Genomic DNA, 21,680 nt, shown 5'->3' with positions numbered 1-21,680 from the left:
ACCTGACATTATTTTTTAAAAATTCATACACATAAATGAAAATTTCAGCAATTTCTGCCTTACGAAGGAGTGACATCACCAATTACTTTAATTCAAGTCAACTAAATATTTATGAACTAGCTATCATTCCAATGCCAGAAGTGAATGTTGACTATTCCATGTTAGACTAAAGTGGGTTCCTAACAGCTCTGTTATGCTTATACGTAAGTATCACATTTACGATGGTCCCAATTCAGGTCCCAGTTAAAAACTGCTATATGGAACAATGGCAATGAAAAGGAATGGAAATGTTTATAAATGCAAAACTAAACCAAATCAAATGAGAACATTTATTAAAAGAATTTGTCAAGACATTACATTTGACATTTGAATCTCTATCACTAATATTAGGAGGAAATCAACCTTGGAATCTACCTTTAAAAGTTAGAAAAAAGTCATCAATACACAGCTGAGAATGTATGTCAGAAGAATAATCTTCTAAATAAAAAAATACATGTCACTTTCAAATGACATATAGCTATGGAAACTAGGCAACATGACATGATCAGATTCAAAATTCACAGAGATCACAAGAACAACATTACCAATATGATTCATGAATACAAGGATAGAACACCCACTTTAAGTAAAAAGTTCCTGTCATTAATGCTAATGGAGCTTCAAAAGATAATACTTAAATCAGTGTATAGACAAAAAACAAGGGCTTTCCAAGCTATGAACCAAAGACATAGCTGGTTTTCGTGGAAACAACTTATGTTTCTGTCACCATTAGTCTTCAGAAATAATATTTTTCAAAAGTCCAGTTTAATAAATCAATAGAGGCACACATACTAGTGTCAATATTCAGGCAGGATCTCTGCTCGTAGTAGTAACTCACTTTAGACTTCGAGTTAAAATGCAGCTCAACTACTTCAAAATGAATGTGCCACATATATAAATGAAGCAGTGCTCATCGCAGATTTTAGCTTGCTCTCCTCTCAACTAAGACTGCTTCACACTTCCCTCAGCTATAAAATCCTAGCAAGAAATGTGCATCCCGGTGGTCATCTCAGTCTCCAAGACGTCATCTCATTTTAAAATCTCCTTCGCTTAGGGGCATACTCATCACCCCTGCGGTCATTCCCTCCCCATCGTCCACGTGGGCCTGGGACACCTCCCCCAACCATGCTACCACGAGGACCAGCCCCATTAGGGCCAGCGGGCCCAGGAGGAACCATTTCATCAATGCCATGCATGTCCCCACGGCCTCCACCACCCCCACCCTCATACCGCACCTGGCCACGGTCGTAAGCATCCATGAAAGCCTTCGGGTCCTGGACCCCCTAACGGTGCATTATGACGCCAGTCAGGGAAACATGGGCCGGTCAGGAGAGATGGATTGCATTCAAAGGTAGGTTGGTAGGTTATAAGGAATTAATTGGATGTGAGGTAGGTAATATGGATATGGATTTAAGGTTAATGCCAGCGTCATGATTACCACATAGAAAAGAAAGGGGAAAAATGAAACTGTTAGTCTTGATACAAGACTTGCAACTGGAGGTGTCATCCTACCAGAGCTTTGACAAGTTATGATATGGAAGTAACGCATGCGTCAGTGGCCCTATCTACAAGAAGGGGCCAACATGTGTAGGAAACAGAAAACCCCATGCCTCCTTCCCAGCCAAAAAGTTCTGATTGAAAAAACAGAACTATGCACATCAAAGTAGGAATAATAAGAATTTCTAATGAAATCAGGAAATGGGGTTTTTTGCTTACAAAATTAAATATACCACAACCACCATACAGGTAATAATTAAATAACGACAATTCATAGCTCGAAATCAGCTAATAGTGAATAATATCGGTACTAGGGAATATCCACACATGACGAATGTCACATTACACACAAGATCATGGAACTCCTACACATCTTATACTTCACATATCACCATTACGTTATAACCTTCGGTTAGGTAGATTAACTGAGTCGAACTCAGAATTCCCACTTCAACGCAAGTATACAGAAGCTATAGACACGAGAATATATCAGAATCAGAAACACGTGCAGAGAGTATATCCTCCAAATCATGGCCACGCACACCACAATATATTCATCAGGTACGCATATATGTTCATGCCATTGCCACTCCAACTTTACATGGCCATATAGAAGCAAACGAAGCTTCTCAGGACCAACTATCAATGGAGTACGGCATTTTTTGGCAATATCTTGCAAACGAAACCACAGTGGAGTTTTTCATACTTAAACAGCATTTGACTTAATCAGGATTCGAACCCAGATTTCCTGATTGCCGGTGAGGTATGCTACTAGTTACACCACCAAGCCAGAGTTTTAACACTTGTGGAAAATTATAACAAAACAGGTTGGTAATCCAACCTTTAAGAAAATGGCAATGGGAGACCACAGTAAAATTGCTATAGAAAAAACTCCACCATAGTTCACAATTTTTTCAGCCGTAATACAGTAGCTAACAATTTCACAGTAGCAAATATCCAAATATGCCAACTCGCAACAAACCCCGAGGCAACAGAAAAAATAGGAGTACGATAGGGAATGTGTCATAAACAGATGAAAAGGCCAGCTTAAGTCACCTACCTATGATAACAGCTAATAATTGTGTGGCATGTGACATTCTACCTCTGTAATGGTACTCCCTAGCAGTCAACTCACTTTTGAAACCTGGTATGTAAGCCAATTTCAATGCAAGTCAGTGGAAAACGAATTGCTCGGCCCAACAGCAAAATGGCTGAGGGACACCAACGGGTACCAATTAGCACAATATCAATTCTTACACCCCTAAGGACTCCCACAAAACATATATGGAAATACCATAGGAAATGAGGTGATAGGCATATTATTCTTGTCTGATTTTTGAGCAAAGAAAATAAATACGACGACATTCGCATATAGTAGCACATCACCAAGAAACATTTCACCTGCATAACATTCCAATGAGACCAAAACACTAACACGTTTAATGGCAGACTAGAAGATTGTGGCTTAAGCAATTTTTTTAATGCCCAGGGTGTCCACAACAAGAAGTAGAAAGAAATCAGGTAGATCATTTCACCCATTCCCATTATATGCAGTTTTGAAATAATGTAGCTTCCTGATTAACAGAATACGTACTAATTACAGAAAGTAAAAAATTCTAAATACATCAGAAAAATGAAATAGCTCTATTAAATGCCAGAAAGAATGGTCCATAATTTCATATTTAAGTTCCCACCCAGAGAAACTGAACTCCATAATCACATGTATTTGGCTAATGATAGCTGACCATGCTAATAGTATGCTCTTCCTTCAAAACGATGGGCTTGATAATTGAACAACACTCGTAAGATAAACCAATGATATTCTAGCTGCATTAAGGAAGAGATGGCCCAGAAAATTACATACCTTGTCCTATCAAAGTAAGCTTTCATATTTTGAAGAAATTTCTATAAGTTACATCCTCGACCATGCATTGGAGTCGTATATGAACCATACTAAACAAAACTTCATTCAAACTATCCCAGAGAGTCAAATCAGTCATTATCCCCATTAAGTTTCAAGCTTTGAAAAATGGTAGAAGTTCGTAACCACCTTATTGAACAGTTTCCCTGGGTAAAAGTAAGTAATGGAGATGGCATTTCAAGAAAATGTGGGAAATCAGAAAAATGTGTCACCACATAGTTATCAACAGCTACCAGAGTATGAAATTTAGCGATTCCTGGTTCATAATGATATACGTGCCTAGAAATTTCACATCTGAAAAATAATGAATCATTTAATCCCAAAAGGGAAGACTGCCAAGAGGAGGAATGAGATGCAAAAATTTGATAAATTTCAGAATTATACCTTCCTGAAGTTCAGGACATTAATTCTTTCCCAACAATAACACTTCCTTGAATAGGATTACTTTACTTTTCAATCTTCCATAATATAAATCTCCAACAGTTAAGCCTAGATTTCTTAACCATTGGCTCCTGCTATTTAGCATAAACATGCAAACCCATTTCAGAAAGCAAGGCCACATTTATGATGCCAACTTAAATGTCTACGCCACCAATGGGGTTCTTAACCAAGACCTGACAATGCAATTACAACTCAATTATGTAAAAAGATGGGAAAAATAGGCTGCGAGACATAAATCTTCTCTAATCAAACCACTCTCTTGTACGTTTAACGTAAGGTAACAAATTGCTGCCTACTTTTCCAGAGTTGCTGCTGTCATTACAGCTCTAGTGCTAGTAAGTCAATCAGGGACAAACTTCAACTGAGGGAAAGAATCATAACAATAAACCACGGAAGGCTACGGACAAGGCAGAGAAGCAGTGACCAGCTCAACATAAGGCCACAACGTCATCAAATTATCTTCGAAAGGATTGAGGCTGTTGGCATTTCACTGCATATAGCATGAGAGGTAGATTAAATGAAGGAAAAATGCTGTTCTCTCCATGCTTCGAACTATAGTAAAATAATCATTATAAAAAATAAAATTGCTTAACTAACCTATTGTCTGGGAAATTGATACAATGCACCACTGATATGAAACACAAGACAGCTATAATCAGCAAATGAACTATGGAAACACAAAGGAACTTTTGTAATTATGAAGAAAATAACTATAGCCCTAACTTAATTCATAAGCCAGGACAGAATTCATTTTCCTTGGGTGCACTCAGCATAAAATTTTCAAATGAAAACAAATATTATCCACTTGAGTAATCACAAATCCCAAGTTCCATATCATTTACAAGAGGCACATTGTAGCTTTCTGCAATATGAAAAATAATAAAAAATTGGAAGAAGCTCCAATTGTAGCACAAGTGAAACAGTACAAAACAGCCTTTGTAGTTTATTGTGAGGACAGTTGAAATGGTTGGAACAGATGAAGTAACCATCTATTAAATAGATCAAATATCTGACCATTTTAATGCTTAGAAAATTCTTACCCTGGAAATAAACAAGCCTAAAAAAATTTGTCATCAAAAAATGTATCACATTGCATAGCAAATAAACACCCTGTACATAGAATGAGATAGAAGAAAGGGCCATAAAAATCCCTTAGAAATTACTGCCATGATTTTTCATGTAATCTACCACTGCCATTAAACGTGCACGCGTCATTAGCTAGATAAAAATAATAACACTAATCACTGCAGAAGTGGTAGCCACGGATTCAGTCAATCGATGAATTAGAATGAATACGAAAATTTCCGTTGATTTCTAATTTTAATCACATAGCAGAATAAGACAACCCAAAGGACCGTGGGTAAAAAAATGCACTTTGATAGATGTGACCACACAAAATACTGAATAAAAAATAATTACCACCATGCACTTAAAGTGGCAGTAGAACCCTTGTAATTATATGAACTGAAGTGTCACCCTACAATAAAATAATCCATTCAAGGGAAAATTCATGCCAACCCTTTTTGCCTGCATTATGGAAAAATATTTCCCCAAAAATGAGTCTATGGTTACCATTATGCCAGAAGGAGTCGTCACACAGTAAGCGATCCTACACACTAGCTGTAACGATTGGAAGATGGAGATTCTTGGTAGGAACCTTTAATGCCATGAAGAAATGCTTACACAGAATAATTGATGCTATGAAATTCTTTGATTAAAAAAGAATTAAATGCATTCTCTGATCTAAAAACGATTCAATTAGATGAAAATTAAAAATTCTAACACAAATTAAGACACACTAGAAGCCTGGTAGTTGGGTGCAGCACAGCCTGTGTCAATCAGCATGGTGTGTAAGGCTACTACAGCAAAACACCGCGATACAATAAGGATTGTATCTCAGAAAAATTTCATCATACGACCGCTTTGTACAGGAGTCAATAACAAACTTAATTACACTTCCCCTTCTGAATTAAGTTAGGATCACACAATTTGCTACTCGTGATTGCCCATGACAGCATTTAATTACGTGCTTTTCATTTTCAGGCTGCTTAATTCTTCATTGAAAAAACAAATATCAAATAAAATGACTGAAGTGATAGTATTTCCATCATAATATTGTTAGTCAACCTGCATTTTTGTTACCACAGCATCTCACAGTGATCTCTCAAGGGTTCTACTGCATCAAGATTATTAATTATAGTTCCACACCACTTTATCCGAGAAAAAAGGAAATTAAAAAGTAAACTTTTGAATAGGATTCCCTGAAGTGAAACTCATTACATGAAAGCTATCAACAGAGAAACTTAATGCAGGCAAAATATATTTGTAATTCGGCAATCCTCAAAGCAATCACATATTATGGTGTTTACAGCCATTATAAGCGTAAAGCTAGGCGCCATGGCTATGTTCCACTAACAAGTAAAGCAAGTCCCCTAGAGGAATACCAACTACTTCAGTAAAAAAACTAATAAGTTCAAACTCCTGGCATCAAGAGCATGACACCATATTGCTCAATAACTGCCTACATGGAGTATGTTTGCGCCTTTATAGATGATTGGAAATGTGAATTGAAACACTTGTCTTGTCAATCAGAATAAAAATATCTTCAAAAACACCAATAGTAACCTCTATGTCATTTCCTTTTAGAGCATAATTATAAAATTACCAAAAGCCTGGTAACATGATAAAGGTAAATTGGCAAATTGCATGTTAATGGTTTTCACATTCAGTAAAACGTACCATATTCATGAGCAAATGAAGTGGAACGTACAGGTATAAAACTTTACAGCTGCGTAAAAGATATTAATGCCAATGCCAATCTAATGCCAATTTTTCACATTTTTCAGCAGATTCGCAGATAAAAAAAAATAATCATTACAGATCCTTGATTTCACACAAGATATGAGTGCCGATACAACGTGGAACCATGCATAGTGTCATGTTCATTACTTGAAGGTTTCCCATCATCAAGTATCATTACTTTTCAAAGCATTGCAGCTCAAAATTATTTGCATTTAAATATTTAAAAAAATATAATGTACACGCTCCATCATCCAAAATACCTGCAATAAAAACTGACAGATTTCTTGAAGCTGCAGAAGAACTTTTCTTGAGGATGTACCACTAAAAATATTATGCTGAGGATTACATGCAGCATACGGTTAAAGAGACATCTATCACCATAAGCAGTTCATCATAGAGTTAAGCCTCTAAATCTGGATCCTGTATGGCAATAGATTGTCAAAGCACCGAAAAGATGTTGCTCTCATTTGTTGGAATTTCGAATAATGGAAGCACTTGCTTTTGCAATTTTACAGTATTATCATTAACTGACAAATTCACCAATTAAGTGCTTGTGTACATGTAATGCAATACTTGAAATATATTATTAGCATGCCAGAGTCAAAATACAGAAATTTTTACTAACGTGCACCAGCCGACTCTTGATTGACCTGAACATGAACATTCAGATAAGTAGAGCTGACAGAAAATTATTGTAAGTCACAAAAAAATCAGGACAATGACAAATGATGACCGAGGGCAATATAACAAAATGAGCATTTCTGAAACACTTTTAGTAATAATTGCCCTTATTCAATCACAGTACTTATTGCTAAGGAAATAAGATAAGGGTCACAACTAAGAGAGTCTATCAACCAGGGTATAAAAATTAAGATACTACAGAAATCAAAGCAAGGGATACAATCAGTAGCAATAATTCAAATTTAACAAAACAATGCAGTATTTGCTACGTTGAACAGAGTCCATTATCCAGGAAAATCAAGTATCGACTGATAACAGATTTCTCTAACAAGAATTATGAAAATAAATAACGAGTATGTTTGGAATACATTACCGGTGGAAGACTGCCAGGACCGCCAACTGGACCTAAATGACAGAAAATATAAAACTGAGAATGCTTGCTAAGGACGGCGGATGCCATTTCATATATGCTAGAAAATTTTCAGGTCTGCACTAAATATTTAAGCCCTTTAAACAGTCCCTTGGACCAGAAGCAAAGCTAAAGAATACCACACCCTAACTGACGTATTCACCAATAAGGTGCAAGTGTACATGTAATGCAACACTTGAAATATATATTACTCCTTTTGACTTCAAAAAGAGCTAGTGTAGAGACATAACTTAAACAAATACTTTAGTTACCAGTAGCACAAAACTATTTATTTCAATCATGGAGAGATGACAATGAACAAAAAAATGTACTCTCCCCAATGAGGAGCCTAGATATTAATATTTTGAGAAAGGACCCAAGGGGGAGAATTATTCCAAGACATCACAGCACCATCATGGTCACAATCTATCCTAAGAAACAGACTAAATTTTCAGTCAATCTTTTAGTTCTAATGTAATGTCCTAATGTCAAAACAGGAATAACTTCCTAAAGCAATCCTTAATGTGAATGTTTTTGGAGCTGTGGTATCACAAGAAAACTAATTCTAACAATGATAAAAACACTAATGGCAATTTCCACACTATTTAACACTCAACGACCGAACATGGTTTCAAAACTTTGTGTCATAGAGCAAACTTCCCCAAAATCAAGCCTGAAACGATTTTTTAATTCTAACAAACTAACAATAGCAATTAATAGAGAATCATGAAGAATCACCTACCTCCTATGGCAGCATCATATTCTCGAATGGATGCCTCTGCAGGCAAGGGGGAGTCATAGCCACCACCCCCACCTGGTGCCTGCCTCAAAGCTTGCTCCTGCTGATCAAGAAGGCTATTTAGCTGATGTGCCTGACAACAACCAAAGAATCAATTGAGTAAACACGAAGTTCACGGATTAAATCCGGGATCCTCTCAGCTCTTATAAACATCACATCACTTACTTGCATGAAGAGGCTATTTTCCTGTTGACGGCGTCTCAACTCCTCTTCTTGGTGACGCATTCTGATATCCATGTCCTCCTGTTGCCTTCTCATCATGTCTTCATCTTGACGACGCTGTTCCTCATGCTGTCTCTCCTTCAGCTCCCACTCACGCTTCTGCCTTTCACGATCCTGTTCCCTCATTCGCAACTCTGATAATGAAGATAAACGTCATTTAACGCATGCAAACAAAAACAATAAAAACAAATGGCAAAGGTTTAATACTGTGACAGCATACTCACGCTCTCTCAACATTTCAGTTTCATGTTCATATCGAGCATACTCCATTTGTGCTTCAAGTTTTTCTTCCTCCATTTTCAATTCGCGATTGAGTGCATCCTCTTTCTGCTTTCGTAGTTCAAAGAGCTGCTTCCAACGTGTTCCATATTCATACTCAAATGATCCTGGAGCTGCAAACCTAGGTCCAACCTGTTAACAACATCGCCCATTAAACATACACAAAATCCATAAGCAAACCCCAGCTTGAATGAAGATTGTCAGAAAAAAAGCAGCCAAGAAAGTATCATCAGGATGCAGACGGTAATTCCTGTTATCATCATGTCTGCCATTTAAAGACACAACATTAGATTTATCATACCTCTCTTGACTTCATGTAATCAGGATTCTTCTTGGGCAAATTCCTCTCAGTGTACCCGTCAACTTCATCTACTTGCTCAAATGGCTCCAACACTACTGGTCGTAGAGACCTTAAGTAAAAAGATGTGATATGACATAATTAAAAAAATAACAGCAGAAGTTTGAAAAGCATAGCAGCTATGGATTAACAGTCTACCATTTTGGATTTTCTTGCCACACCATGCTTTTGATTGGAGTAACCCTATAATAAAATAAAGGTCTTTCAAGATGAGCCACCTAACTAAACCACAAGCCTGCAACCTCTTATTAAGCTATTATATCAGAGATTTAAAATTAAAAAGTCAATCATAAATCCATATCAGCAGCACCCTGAAGCTACAAGAACATATGTCCTATGAACAAAACCATGATCACTAACACCCAAACACTTAGTAGATGACAACATTAACTCATATGGAAGGAAAATTCACCTAAACTCAAGGAATAACTTTTTTCAATATTTCTCTAGAGATTGAAGAAGATTTTCTCTCAGATATATCAGAGTAAACATGCTTCACACAGCTGCTAATATTTCAATAGCATTATGATACTACCTAAAATTAATGTAAACAAAATGCAGCTACATTTAATTACAGACAGACAACAAATTAAGCAACCTTAATACACCCAGAGTGTACAATGAATTTCGAAATGCTCTCTGAATAGGAAATTCCACAAAATGACACTTACGAGGTAAGAAAAAAGCACCCATCAGTGCATTTCCTCAAAGCCATCTGGGCCCCAGGCTTTCTTGCAAACTCAATTATACCTTCGCCAGTAGATTTTCCACGCTCATCCACAATCACTACAGCACGCTCAATCTAAAAAATAATAATAATATTTAAGAAGGAAAAACAGGAGGAAAATTAAGACAACAGCTCTTGCAAATAACTCATCAGAAAAAAAGCAGCCAAGAATATTTAATCAGTAATCAGCCGGTAATTCCTTTTATCATCATGATACGATATTCAAGTAACTAATATTAGAGCAATGTTACAACTACCAGTACAGTTAATTACCTCTCCAAACACTTGGAAGGCTCTCTCGAGAAGTTCATTGGTCACCCACTGAGTGAGATTTCGAATTTTTACAGCAGCACTGTGGGGTGCAAATCGCACCTTAAGGGCTCGACCCTTACGGATAGAACCATCTAACTCTCGCTTGGCCTTCTCAGCACTGGCACGGTAGTCCTGTCATAGGATAAATTTATAAGAGATGCTCAAAATTTTGGGGTATGCAATGAAATCAAATTTATGTAAAACTAATTAGATCAGCTAGAAGTCCAATGGAGTAAGTGAAAAAAACTTACAAGCCTGATAAATGCAAAATTTTTGTCTTTATTGACAAACACTTCTGATGTCTCTCCATATGGAGTGAACATAGTGTTGATTTCCTCCTCAGTCACATCATTTGTCAGGTTGCCCACATAGAGACGACATCTGCCAGAGAACTTTTTCTCCCGAACATCTTGAGGAGGTAGATCTAATGTTGGACCGGCCAATGCAGCAAGCCTTTCATTTAGACGGTCCTAAGGGAAAATTAACTGGACGTTAGCAGCAACATTTTACAAGCAGGCTAAGTAAATAACTGAGAGCACAGTAACCTTATTCCATAAGTACTTACAAACAAACATAATTTATTAATATGCATCAATATTATTAACAAGCACAAAATTAAGGAAATATGTAGTAAAATATGAGTGAAAGACAACTTCATACAAAGTGATTTGCAGTATGCGTTAAATCTATATCTTCAAAAGCCTAATTCAGCCAACAGCAAATACACCGAAAATAGCAAAAAATAACTTACTTCATTAACCATGCATGTCAAGAAACAGCAAGCCTAAAGGCCTGACTTACACGATACATTAGTACATACGAGTTAATGTACAATTTCATGAATGATTTTGGTGTACCGTGACTGATCATGTATGAATATTTAAATCAAATTAGATCCGATTCAATTTCCAGTTCATGCAGCCACACAAGTTGGTCACATGATGCATTTTCACATTCAATCTCGCATTCATACATTAACTTGTGATATCTTGTATACCGTGTAAACAGGCCTTTCCACACTGCTGTGTGACAAAATGCAATAGAATTGTAAGAGTCATAAACACATTTTCCTAACCCTTAGAGTACTTTTAAATAAATGATTCTACTTAGTCACGACAGCCGAGAACATAGATTCCTACTTAACAATAGTAACTGCCCTGAGAGCACACGAAAAATTGCAGACACATAAATTTGGGATATTTCTAGTCTTCAGGTAACTTAACCAATGGAAGTTTGATATATATCATAAATATACACGATGTATGCTACCAATGCCTACTTAGGCTAAGGAGCCATACGCTGGAAATGGTAACACAGGTGGTCGTCTGGCACGTTCCAGACCACATTATGTATTGCTATGATTATTTGTATGAGTTGTGAGAGCTTCGTTTGTGATACATGTTGGTTATTTTCTGTGTAAAGCAAAATATCCCATGATAGAGGCTCAAAAGCCCTCATATTTTATATTATTTACAATATTAATATCTGAGCAAGTGCATAAAATGTAAACTGAAACAGTTAAACCAAAAATTTTATAATGCCTTAAATAACATCATTGGAGGCGTCTGAGCCACGGCTGTTGGAGGGGGATATGTTAATTGTAAGTTGATGTTATAGACAACACCTTATTCATTTATGTATTTAATTATTTAATAATTTATGTAAGAAAAATTACAACGTTTTCTAATGTCCGCTATGCTTTGATATACCATAACTTCATCCATTTCTTCGTAGGTACAGGAAAATTTGTTGTTTACGACTGCTTGTGCTCGTATTACAATACAACTTCGCTCGCTGCTTGGAGATTTCTACTCACATCTTTTGTGCCAAAATAGTGTTATATTCACCGTAACAACTCCCGTTCATCTACTGCTGGTAATCACAGTGCTAGTGGTAGTAATGCACTAAGTTTGACAAGGTTGAAAAATATCAGCCAAAAGTTGTAATTATCAGTTTTCCATCAAGATTGAATCGTAAACAGTACTATTACACTATCGATAAATGTCCGACAGTAATGTAAAAATTGTGTGGCGTGTTCACCTCCATTGTTCACCGTGGGTACAACATTTCACGATCTAGCTATCATCAAAGCAGAGTGTGAAGTTTACTTTTCTAGTATATCATCAAATAGCAGTGAGAAAAGTCACCTGTGCCACCTGCGTGGACTAATTAAGGCTCAAAATCGGTGAATATATAGTAGTTTTCGTCATAACGAGCTCTGTGATTTTAAATTGCACGTAATGAATATAAGTATGGTAGTTACTTCCAGTTTTTGATGATTATATTTGCCTATTTCCCACTACATTTTTACGGTGTGTGCTAATATATCGTTTTTGAATTTACCTATATTACTGAACTACGTTGCTGCTTGACTGTGTGTTGGCAGTAGAACCGATTCGCAATCTCAGATGTGACTTGTGTGCAGACTAATGCTGTGCATTCGTATTCGTGAAACCAAGGAAATGGTGAAACTTGGTCACATGTTCATGAAATTAGTTTTTTTTTTACAATTAGTGCATATCCTGTGTCTCTTTGTCTATTGCTTTTCATAGATAACTGCCTATAAGTTCATTATTTAAGAAATTGCTTTTCTTGTGCTCCCTGAATTGGCATTCGCTTTCCAAACCCTGCTACATACACAAAAAAGAATGCAGAGCAACCGATTATTAGTTATTCCATAAGAGTTCAGTGTTATAATCTGAGATTAAGGCTCTCCAGCAAAGTATTCGTGATGGATTTTTAGCATTTTCAGCAGGAAGAGAATCGGACCACTGTAGAACGGATAGGACTACCTTCTCCGCTAATGTGGCGTTGGCAAATTCAACAGCATGGCTTGTAAGCTAAGTCATTGCATCCTTTGTTAATAATAGATATAATTGATAATTCTTCGAAGGTAGTCATCAGAATTACCAAAAATTCATTTTAGGCTGAAAAGCTTCATATCACTACAAGATTAGCGGTATAATATGGATGTTTTTGTAAAAAAAATATATATATTTCACGTCTACATATCATGCAACCGCAGACCAAAATTATACCATTATAGGTTACCAGTAGACCAAAAATGGGCGACATTTGCCCCTTATGTGTGTGGACCAAATATAGTCGTTTACGCTTGGTATAACGCAATCCATTAGTTTTGCTGTATACCAGATATAGTCGTCTACATCTGGTTTACATTTAGTGTACTGCAAACTTTGTGCTCTCAGGATGGTGCCTGATATGACACATTCGTTCAATAATGAAAGGAATATGAAAACAATAAGTTATACTAGATTATTGCCTCGGAGCTTTCTACTTTAACTAACACTACATATTGTGACTTAAGGATAGGCAGCAGGATACGATTAACGCACACGTAGGCGCGGTCACAACAACTCATGCATAGCTTTCGATAACCATTCCATACGAAACCATGCAAAAATAACATCCCATAACTAGGTCTGCCTATTCCAAATATAATTAACGGAAATTTAATTATAACAACTTCAAGAACATAATAATCCTGAGGACTGATTAATAGGCATGCCGATTCATCGCTTTTGAAATTCCATAAGTTAAATTAAATTTTAACGAAGAGATTATTCACATACTGTGCCGAATGTACAATCATTTGACAGCATTCTAACTACATTACCGAAATCAAAAGTACGCGCAATACTACAAATCCGGAAAAATATATTATCTTCACATATACACCAGTGCAAAAATTTCGGAGGACAAAATACAAACCTCTTGACTTCTCAACCCAGCACCAACCCCTCCACCGCGAATATCATCTCTTCCACCCCAGTATCGGTTACCTCTACCCCTACCTCTCCCAGCCATACCACCGACATTACCCGATCCCATACCTTCCCCACCATCCCCATGAATATCCCCGTCCATGATGCCATGCTCCTGCAAAACAATTCCGGCTCATAAATAATATCTCGCCTCCAATGCTAATTGAAGGAAACAAGCGAACAATGCCAGAATTAAACACCCTCCAAGTTCACCACAATTGGGCTCGAGTACTTCCTAACCGCCATTTTAAAAGCAACCTGGCCGCCATAATGTGCGCCTATTTCCTATCAATTGCAAACATATATCTTTGTTCAAATCCAAATACTTACATCTTGCTGCCTGATGTTCCTCATATCATCCCTCGGTCTATTAAATCGGCTTCCTCTTCCACCTCCCATTCCACCACGTCCGCCGCCACCTCTGCCACCGGGGTGATTTTGAGGACTTTGATCTTTCGGGCCATTTGCGTCTCTATCATTATCCATTTTTGTTTCCATGTCTGCTGCTGACATTACTTAGTTGATAAATGGATTATCACAGCAGCCACTGCCTATTTTGACGCAAAAAAATTGAAAAAGCACTCCCGGCTTCAGACGCTTGCCACAAGCGTTCAAAATGGCCGAAGAGAGGAACGACTAAAACGGACGCGAGGCAAGCTTCGGTTTCTATCGCGTCTGATTGGTCAATTTTGAAGACGTCATCTCAGACGTTTGCAAATTACGATAGCTCGAAAGATATCGCTACGAGCGACATCTTGCGATTGCGATACTTGTGTTCGATCGTAGGCTACGGTTCGATAGATCACAACGTTCACAACAGCTGCCTCGATAACCATGCAATGGCCGGGCAAGCAATCAAGGAACTTGAAACAGCAGCCCAAGTGTTGCTGGTCAGTCCAATGATTATGTTGCCAATGATTTTTAAAATTAGAATATAATTCTGCTCCATTCAAACAATACAATTCGGTATTCTTTAGATTATAATCTCTCTTTGTGTAATTGTGTTGACAAACTCTATCCTTCTTTCAACTGCCAGGCTCCACCTAATGTAGTAAATAATGAACAGCGACATGCAGCTGAAGCCGTATTTCTCAATTTCAAGAAGACCAAATCTCCATACAACATTTGCCGGGAGATTCTTGGTATGTTCATGATACCTTATTTAATTTAATAGCATTTTACAAACAGGTGAAGGTTCTTATGAACTGTCTATGGGTTCTAGAAACATCAACTAATGACTACGTGCTCTTCGAGGCTGCAAGTGTGCTTAAAGATGCGTTAATTAGAGAGTGGTCTACGTTGCAAGAAAATGACTTAACTTCCTTACGTCAGTATCTGTTACACTATGTAATGGAGAAGACGTCACTCCCCTCTTTTGTGAGGGAGAGGATTGTTCAGGTCAGTACCTCCCATTTCTGCTAAAACGTAGTCTACGTAAAACTTAAGCTTCTATGATCTGCATGCAGACATGTTGTAATTAAAGTTGTTTCTGTATATTTCCCTCAGGTGGCCGCTATTATGGTTAAAAGAAGTAGCGTGGAAGATTTCGGCTGCGAAAGGGGCCAAATCCTAAATGAAGTACAAAATCTCATCTTAAGCGGTGATCCGCCACGAGTAAGTGTTTGGTGTATACATGCTTTTGTGCTGAATAAATATACTGCCTGCACACTTGAAGTGAAAGACCAAGAACTAAGTACAATGAAATTGTAATTTCACACCGTACACCCCTAGCAAATTGTTAGTTCATCGATAGTAGTCCTTGTTTATTTTTAATTTATATCCTCTCTCTCATAAATTACAAAAATGGGTAGTTATGCTGTTTTGTATTAGGTAATTTTGGTCTGTTGTGTTGTGTTTAGATGTCCAATATAGTGCCATTTGGGGAGGGACCTTAAATGGAGATGGCTCCCCTGGGTACCGATATTAAGATTTTAAGTAAAATTTTGAGCATGATAATTGGTGTTCTATTTTTTTTTGTATAACTGTAATTTAGTTTTAGTTTTTTTCTGAAAGTAAATGCTTGTTTTGAAAATTGCTTAGCAAGTAGTGTTAATAACAGTTGATATTCCGTGCCAAAATTCATCTTCAATTGAAAAATAAATGTGTATGACAATAGTGGGCTTGACAATGTTTCTGATCAAATATGATGACTTCATAAAAATATCATTACATATGCTATTTCTAAATCACCCCCCACTCACAGAAAGTTTTCATATAAGCGTCAACCCTTGCATGGGGACGGACACATTCTGCCTTGGTGATCTCCATTTCATTGTTTCATGTTTCATGTTTTCATTTTCTCATTGCTTCACAAGTTGGAATTTTGCATAACCTGATTATTTTTCAATCCATTCGCTCTAACAATAATAATAATATGTGCATAATTTTATTGCCATTCAGCCTTTACAGCAATAGACAACATCAAACATCTACAGATATTATAACAGTATGCATTGTAGCTTTATGCAATTTGAGACAAGAACATTACACAAATACAAATACAATTTCCTTTACACATTGACAGCAATTATAAAAGACCAGCAATCCCTTGATTTTTGTTTCAAAAAATTCCTGCAAGGAGTAAGACGGTCTTGCAACAAGCCAATCGAGTATTTTATTTTTGAAATTATCAGCAGGTATATCTACCATACTGCATGGGAATTTATTGTATATTCTCATCCCTATGCTCTTGTAGCTGTTAAAAGATTTGGATAACCTGTGGTATGGTAAATTTAATTTGTTGCTATTCCTGGTGCTATGGCAGTGAATATTTTGTCTCTGAAGTAGATGAGGTAAATTATTCTTTGTATTCAAGTAATGTCTAAATCATGGTGGAAATTGGGTCTTGTGTGAATCTGTAGAAGTCTGTCTCTTGTGGGAGATTACCAAGGGCAATTAAGAATTTGGGTGCAGAGGCTGGATATTATGGAAGAGAAATATCATTCCTGAGTGAATAAAAGTAAACTTTATCTATCGTCTCAAGTACACTAGTAGTGCTTGGTGTCTCTAAACAGGAGCAGATCAGCATCATCATTTTTGGGGGGGTTAATTTATATTCTCAGTGCCTTGGTGTTACTTATCTGCTATTAGGGATGTGTGAGTACTCGAAAATTTGAGTCAAGTGGAGTACTTGGTACTCGACTCGACTGTTTCGAGTAGTATTACCAATGTCGAGTCGAGTGATTTCGTTTGCAGAGCAGTCGAGGCCAGTAAGCCAGTGATTAATTTACGTACCTATATAATATTTATTACTATTGTGCAAATTCCTCTACTCAGGGCTCTTCCAAACAGTTGGGATGCACATATTCATAAAGTTTGGACATATTACTAGGGGTTAATTCATTTAAACTATGCTTCAACTGTTTAAGGTACATTAATTCCCATTCATCTCGTAATGCTGACACTATTATCATCAACGTTCCTCTTTTTTTTTCCTTTTACATTAGGATAAGCATTCAGATTAGAAAATGTACTTACAGATTGGAAAAAGAGAATATGTTGGAGCATGTATTGTTTTATTGCCTGGACCAGAAATTTCCATATTCAACTCGACTCAATACTCGCCAGTAGTTATTAACTCGACTCGATACCCGACTCGAGATCAAAAAGTACTATTTGCACATCCCTATCAACAATAGAATGATAGTATGTCTGAGATCTGATATGCGTATACAAGTTGCTTTTGCAGGGTGCCCAGTGACTATGAAGGCCTGTTTACATGATACATTAACACATACAAGTTAATGTCTGTTTGCGTGAATGATTTTTGTGGACCTGAACAGAACATGTATGAATGCATGAACCAAATTAGAACAGGTTCTATTTTCTTTTCATGTATTCACACAAGTTGGGTGGTTACGTGGTGCATTTTCGTGTCCAATCATGCATTCATACATTTAGACATTAACTCGTGTCGGGTTAATGTACCATGTAAACAGGCCTGGAAAATTGAGAATTGTGCATGAATGTTTAGCCGTTGGAATTATGCATGAATCATTAATGAATTTTTGCCCCGACCTGTAATTTCAAAATATTTTATTCTGTATTCATTTCATATAAATTTTTTCCAGGTCAGCACCCATTTTCTGGCCTATAATGTGTTTGTTGTAATTTTAAGTGCAGTAGCTTAGTAGAATTTTTACAGACGCATCAAAATGTGGAATGTCAGACAAGAAAACAGAATCGAAATTTTTAGCACTATTGACTCGAGTGAGATTCAAAAAATACAAAGAATAGAATTCCAAGTGACATGAACATCTACTTAGGAGGTCGAGGCAGCTTCTTGGCTTGCATTGAAAAAAATTTACATATAATACGTGTTAGCTAACCTATTCCTTGTCCTTATAAATACACAAATATAGTATTACAAGCGTGCTGTGCCTACTCCCAGCAGGCTTCCCCCGCTCTTTTCAATGCAGGTCCACAGAGGGATAGGGGCGTTTCTAATTTTAAAATGTAGAAGAAAAAGGCAGGATCTTATGTACAAATTTAATTGGAATGTTCATGTGCAAATTGAGGTCAGAGGACCTCTTTAAACACAACATTGGAAGTAATTACACTATCCTCTGTTAAACGCACATGATGACTCATACTTGCGTATCAACAGGAGACTTGAATGTGGAATCAGCCGCATTTTGATAAAAGTTATTTAAAGAATGCGAGATATTGTTGCAAATGAAAAAATGTATCAGTTTGTGTGCCGTTAACGTCAGGAATATTTACCGGTTTTTGTTTTTTTTTGTTTTTTTTTAAATTATTTAAAAACCAATTTTAGGAAACAATAGCAATATTTAGGAAGTAAGATATGCCGTCGCATGTTCTCTGATAAATTCTGTGCATTTTGGTACCTCATTTGTAGAGTTTGGTTGCGTATAAGTTGAGAAAAAGGTATCTATACAGTAGAAATAATATAGAGGATTTAAAAGTAATGAAGTAATTTTGTCTGTTTTAAAATGCCAATCTATCGCAAAAATCACGTAAAATTAACCTGGAATTCTGTAAAATTTTGCTGGAAAATTAGGAATAATGCATGATTTTTTCTGCTTTGATTGGCTGGACAACCTGTTTTAATATTTGTCAATTAATTGTTTTTTTAAATTGTTTTTAATTAAGTTTTTAAAATGTGTCAATCGGGGAAAATAAAAACTTTCATTGGAGAGTCACTTTAAAAGTTACCATTACTTCAATTTTTCCCTAAATGGAAGGTTTGCCACTAACCCCTAACTCCCCTTAATCCCTAACTTTTCCATTTCTTTCCCTTCCATCTACCAAATTCTTTGACGAATTTGTGTCTGAGTGAATGACTTCATCTCTGATATTATGAAATGATGATTTTTTCACATCCTCTTGAACAGATCTATCAAATAAGTAGGCAACTTATTGTTTTTCACTCAGTTTTATTTTTTCTACTGGTTTCTACGTATTTCAGGTCATTCTCAAGAGCTTTCTTAGTCTTCAACGGGTGTTGAGAATGACGTGACTTACGTGCAAACCAGCTGACAATAAAATGGTGGGGAAAATTACAAAATTGTCTTCATGTTATGATGGATTTCTACATTGTTATCTGGTTGACTTCAATCTAATGTATTGGTATATTTTGAAAAATTTATCATCCCATTCCAAAATGTCATTCAGGTGGTACTCCGTTTCTGTTGAAATTCATCAGTACATTTTGATTTTAATTGATTTGTTTTAAGTTAATTTTTTCTGCACTTAATCACATTCATATCTTCTCTGTAGACATTATTTGATATGATAAAACAATGGAACCCATTGGAAAATTATTTTATTAGTTATGTAGTAATTTCAGAGAATACTATGTTGTAAGGTATTTGAGTGGCCACCCTGGATTTGATCCGTATTCCATTCCATTTTCTCATAATCAATTGTTTTCATTTTTTATTTGATATGGTATTCTTGATTTGTAAGTATCGTATTAATTTTACTTTTAGCAATTGGTGGCTTGCAGCATAATATCTGCACTGATGCAAGAGTATGCAATTACTGTGAAATCTTCTGATGTTGGCCTTACCTGGGAAACTCATTTCAAGGCTAAAAAACAATTTCAGGTATGCCTCTTATATGCCATGGTTTTTGTCACAATTTTTTCAAATGCATTACGTTTAGTTTATTGTTTTCATTTGTTTACTTGCAAGTATAGCTAAGTGATGGACAGCCTTGTCATAAGTTCCTTGGAAATATGTTGATATTTGTAGCTCTAGTTAAATACATATGTACTTAGGAGCTACTACCGGGGCTGCTGAAAGCCATGCTACATCCTAAGTTGAAGTAGGTATGCAGGCTGTCTTTGCATTTCACAATCCCATGGTAAGGGAAAAATAAGGAATTAATTGTAGCGTTTGAACAGTTCTGGTTGTCTTCCACCATTATTAGGCTCATGCACTGGAAATGACGTAGACTTATTTCTGGTGTAGGGAACATGCATGCATATGGGAAACTGTGGGAAAAACATAAGTGTATGTTCAGCTCTTTCTTTTTTGCGGGAGGCAATAGGCAGCCTTCCCATTCCACCCGAAGGAGTGCCTCCTTTGATTTATAGGGGCCGCTTTCCTTTATCATGAGCTAAAAAACCTTTCCTCCAAACATCTTCTGTATTCTGATAGTTTCTGTTTGGATTAGTGATTAAATAATACTTGTTTTAGAGACCTATGCCTTGAAAAAAAAACTTGGACTTGGGCATTATGAACTTTTACTGATCCATCACCACATAGTCAAAGGCATCTTTCACTAGCACCTTGACCAAATGGTCATGTGGGGATATTTTACAAATTTTTCCATACATAGTGGAGGTGCAACTGCTGCAGCTGAATCAGGGTTCATACTAGTCTGGGATTTGTAATTTAAAATAAATCGGGACTGGAAATGAAAGGGAAATTAGAATATGGTTTGGGGTAAACTCCAGAGTTGCAGCAAAGAGATGAAAATCTTGGTCGAACATGCAAAGCATTGTTACATACTTGAGCTGTGAGGTGGGCATTTTGTTGTCATCCTGGCGGATTGGTGCAGGGTAGCACCATTAGGGTAGTTTCCTTCATCAAAGAAAACGAAAGGCATTGATTGCGATTCGTTACCCACCATTAGTGTATTCATAATACACAAATTATTTGGTTTTAGAAATCCCAGTTCAGACGAATGGCAATGGTCAATTTTTACTGCATTTGAAAAAGGTCAGATTGGTGCCCATGCGATGCCACTCCACGTGACGTCACAGGGACCTAGTTTCTATAGGAGTAGATAGGAGTTTTACATCGTTTCAGATTACCAATGCATGCATATGGCACAGAGCTCAGGGAAACATGTCTTAATAATCACCTATTAAAACTGCCTAAGGTCGGAAAGTTTCCTTCGTTTGATAGGGTATTAATAATCCTTATTTAAGTCAAGCGCT

At 36.7% G+C, this 21,680-nt stretch overlaps 2 protein-coding genes across 8 annotated transcripts in view; one reads left to right on the top strand and one right to left on the bottom strand.

Moving 5' to 3' along the window:
* Nucleotides 1–14,945, bottom strand: part of LOC124165992 (hrp65 protein-like) — a 62,626-nt gene extending 47,681 nt beyond the window's left edge. Inside the window, exons 1-12 of one of the 7 annotated variants that reach the window (XM_046543565.1) lie at nucleotides 14,603–14,942; nucleotides 14,220–14,387; nucleotides 10,739–10,957; nucleotides 10,449–10,619; nucleotides 10,120–10,250; nucleotides 9,587–9,631; nucleotides 9,392–9,500; nucleotides 9,036–9,222; nucleotides 8,755–8,945; nucleotides 8,533–8,662; nucleotides 7,755–7,786; nucleotides 316–1,322 (exon numbers count right to left, since the gene is read on the bottom strand). In XM_046543565.1, the coding sequence (XP_046399521.1) occupies nucleotides 1,074–1,322; nucleotides 7,755–7,786; nucleotides 8,533–8,662; nucleotides 8,755–8,945; nucleotides 9,036–9,222; nucleotides 9,392–9,500; nucleotides 9,587–9,631; nucleotides 10,120–10,250; nucleotides 10,449–10,619; nucleotides 10,739–10,957; nucleotides 14,220–14,387; nucleotides 14,603–14,785 (1,815 nt within the window). In that variant the 5' untranslated portion in view covers nucleotides 14,786–14,942 and the 3' untranslated portion in view covers nucleotides 316–1,073. Of the gene's footprint in view, nucleotides 1–315; nucleotides 1,323–7,754; nucleotides 7,787–8,532; nucleotides 8,663–8,754; nucleotides 8,946–9,035; nucleotides 9,223–9,391; nucleotides 9,501–9,586; nucleotides 9,632–10,119; nucleotides 10,251–10,448; nucleotides 10,620–10,738; nucleotides 10,958–14,219; nucleotides 14,388–14,602 lie in introns of those variants that run through there. The other 6 variants (XM_046543566.1, XM_046543562.1, XM_046543563.1 and 3 more) reach the window with 6 other exon arrangements.
* Nucleotides 14,946–15,056: 111 nt separating this feature from the next.
* LOC124165991 (exportin-4-like) overlaps nucleotides 15,057–21,680 on the top strand; it is a 36,464-nt gene continuing 29,840 nt past the window's right edge. The window contains exons 1-5 of the mRNA XM_046543561.1: nucleotides 15,057–15,162; nucleotides 15,309–15,414; nucleotides 15,495–15,670; nucleotides 15,779–15,886; nucleotides 20,224–20,340. Of these exons, the coding sequence (XP_046399517.1) occupies nucleotides 15,112–15,162; nucleotides 15,309–15,414; nucleotides 15,495–15,670; nucleotides 15,779–15,886; nucleotides 20,224–20,340 (558 nt within the window). The 5' untranslated portion in view covers nucleotides 15,057–15,111. The remainder of the gene's footprint in view (nucleotides 15,163–15,308; nucleotides 15,415–15,494; nucleotides 15,671–15,778; nucleotides 15,887–20,223; nucleotides 20,341–21,680) is intronic.

This window comes from Ischnura elegans, chromosome 9, assembly GCF_921293095.1.
Source record: "Ischnura elegans chromosome 9, ioIscEleg1.1, whole genome shotgun sequence".
NCBI lineage: Eukaryota > Metazoa > Arthropoda > Insecta > Odonata > Coenagrionidae > Ischnura > Ischnura elegans.
The sequence above is the reverse complement of the archived record's forward strand: the minus strand, read 5'-3'. Positions and strand labels throughout refer to the sequence as shown.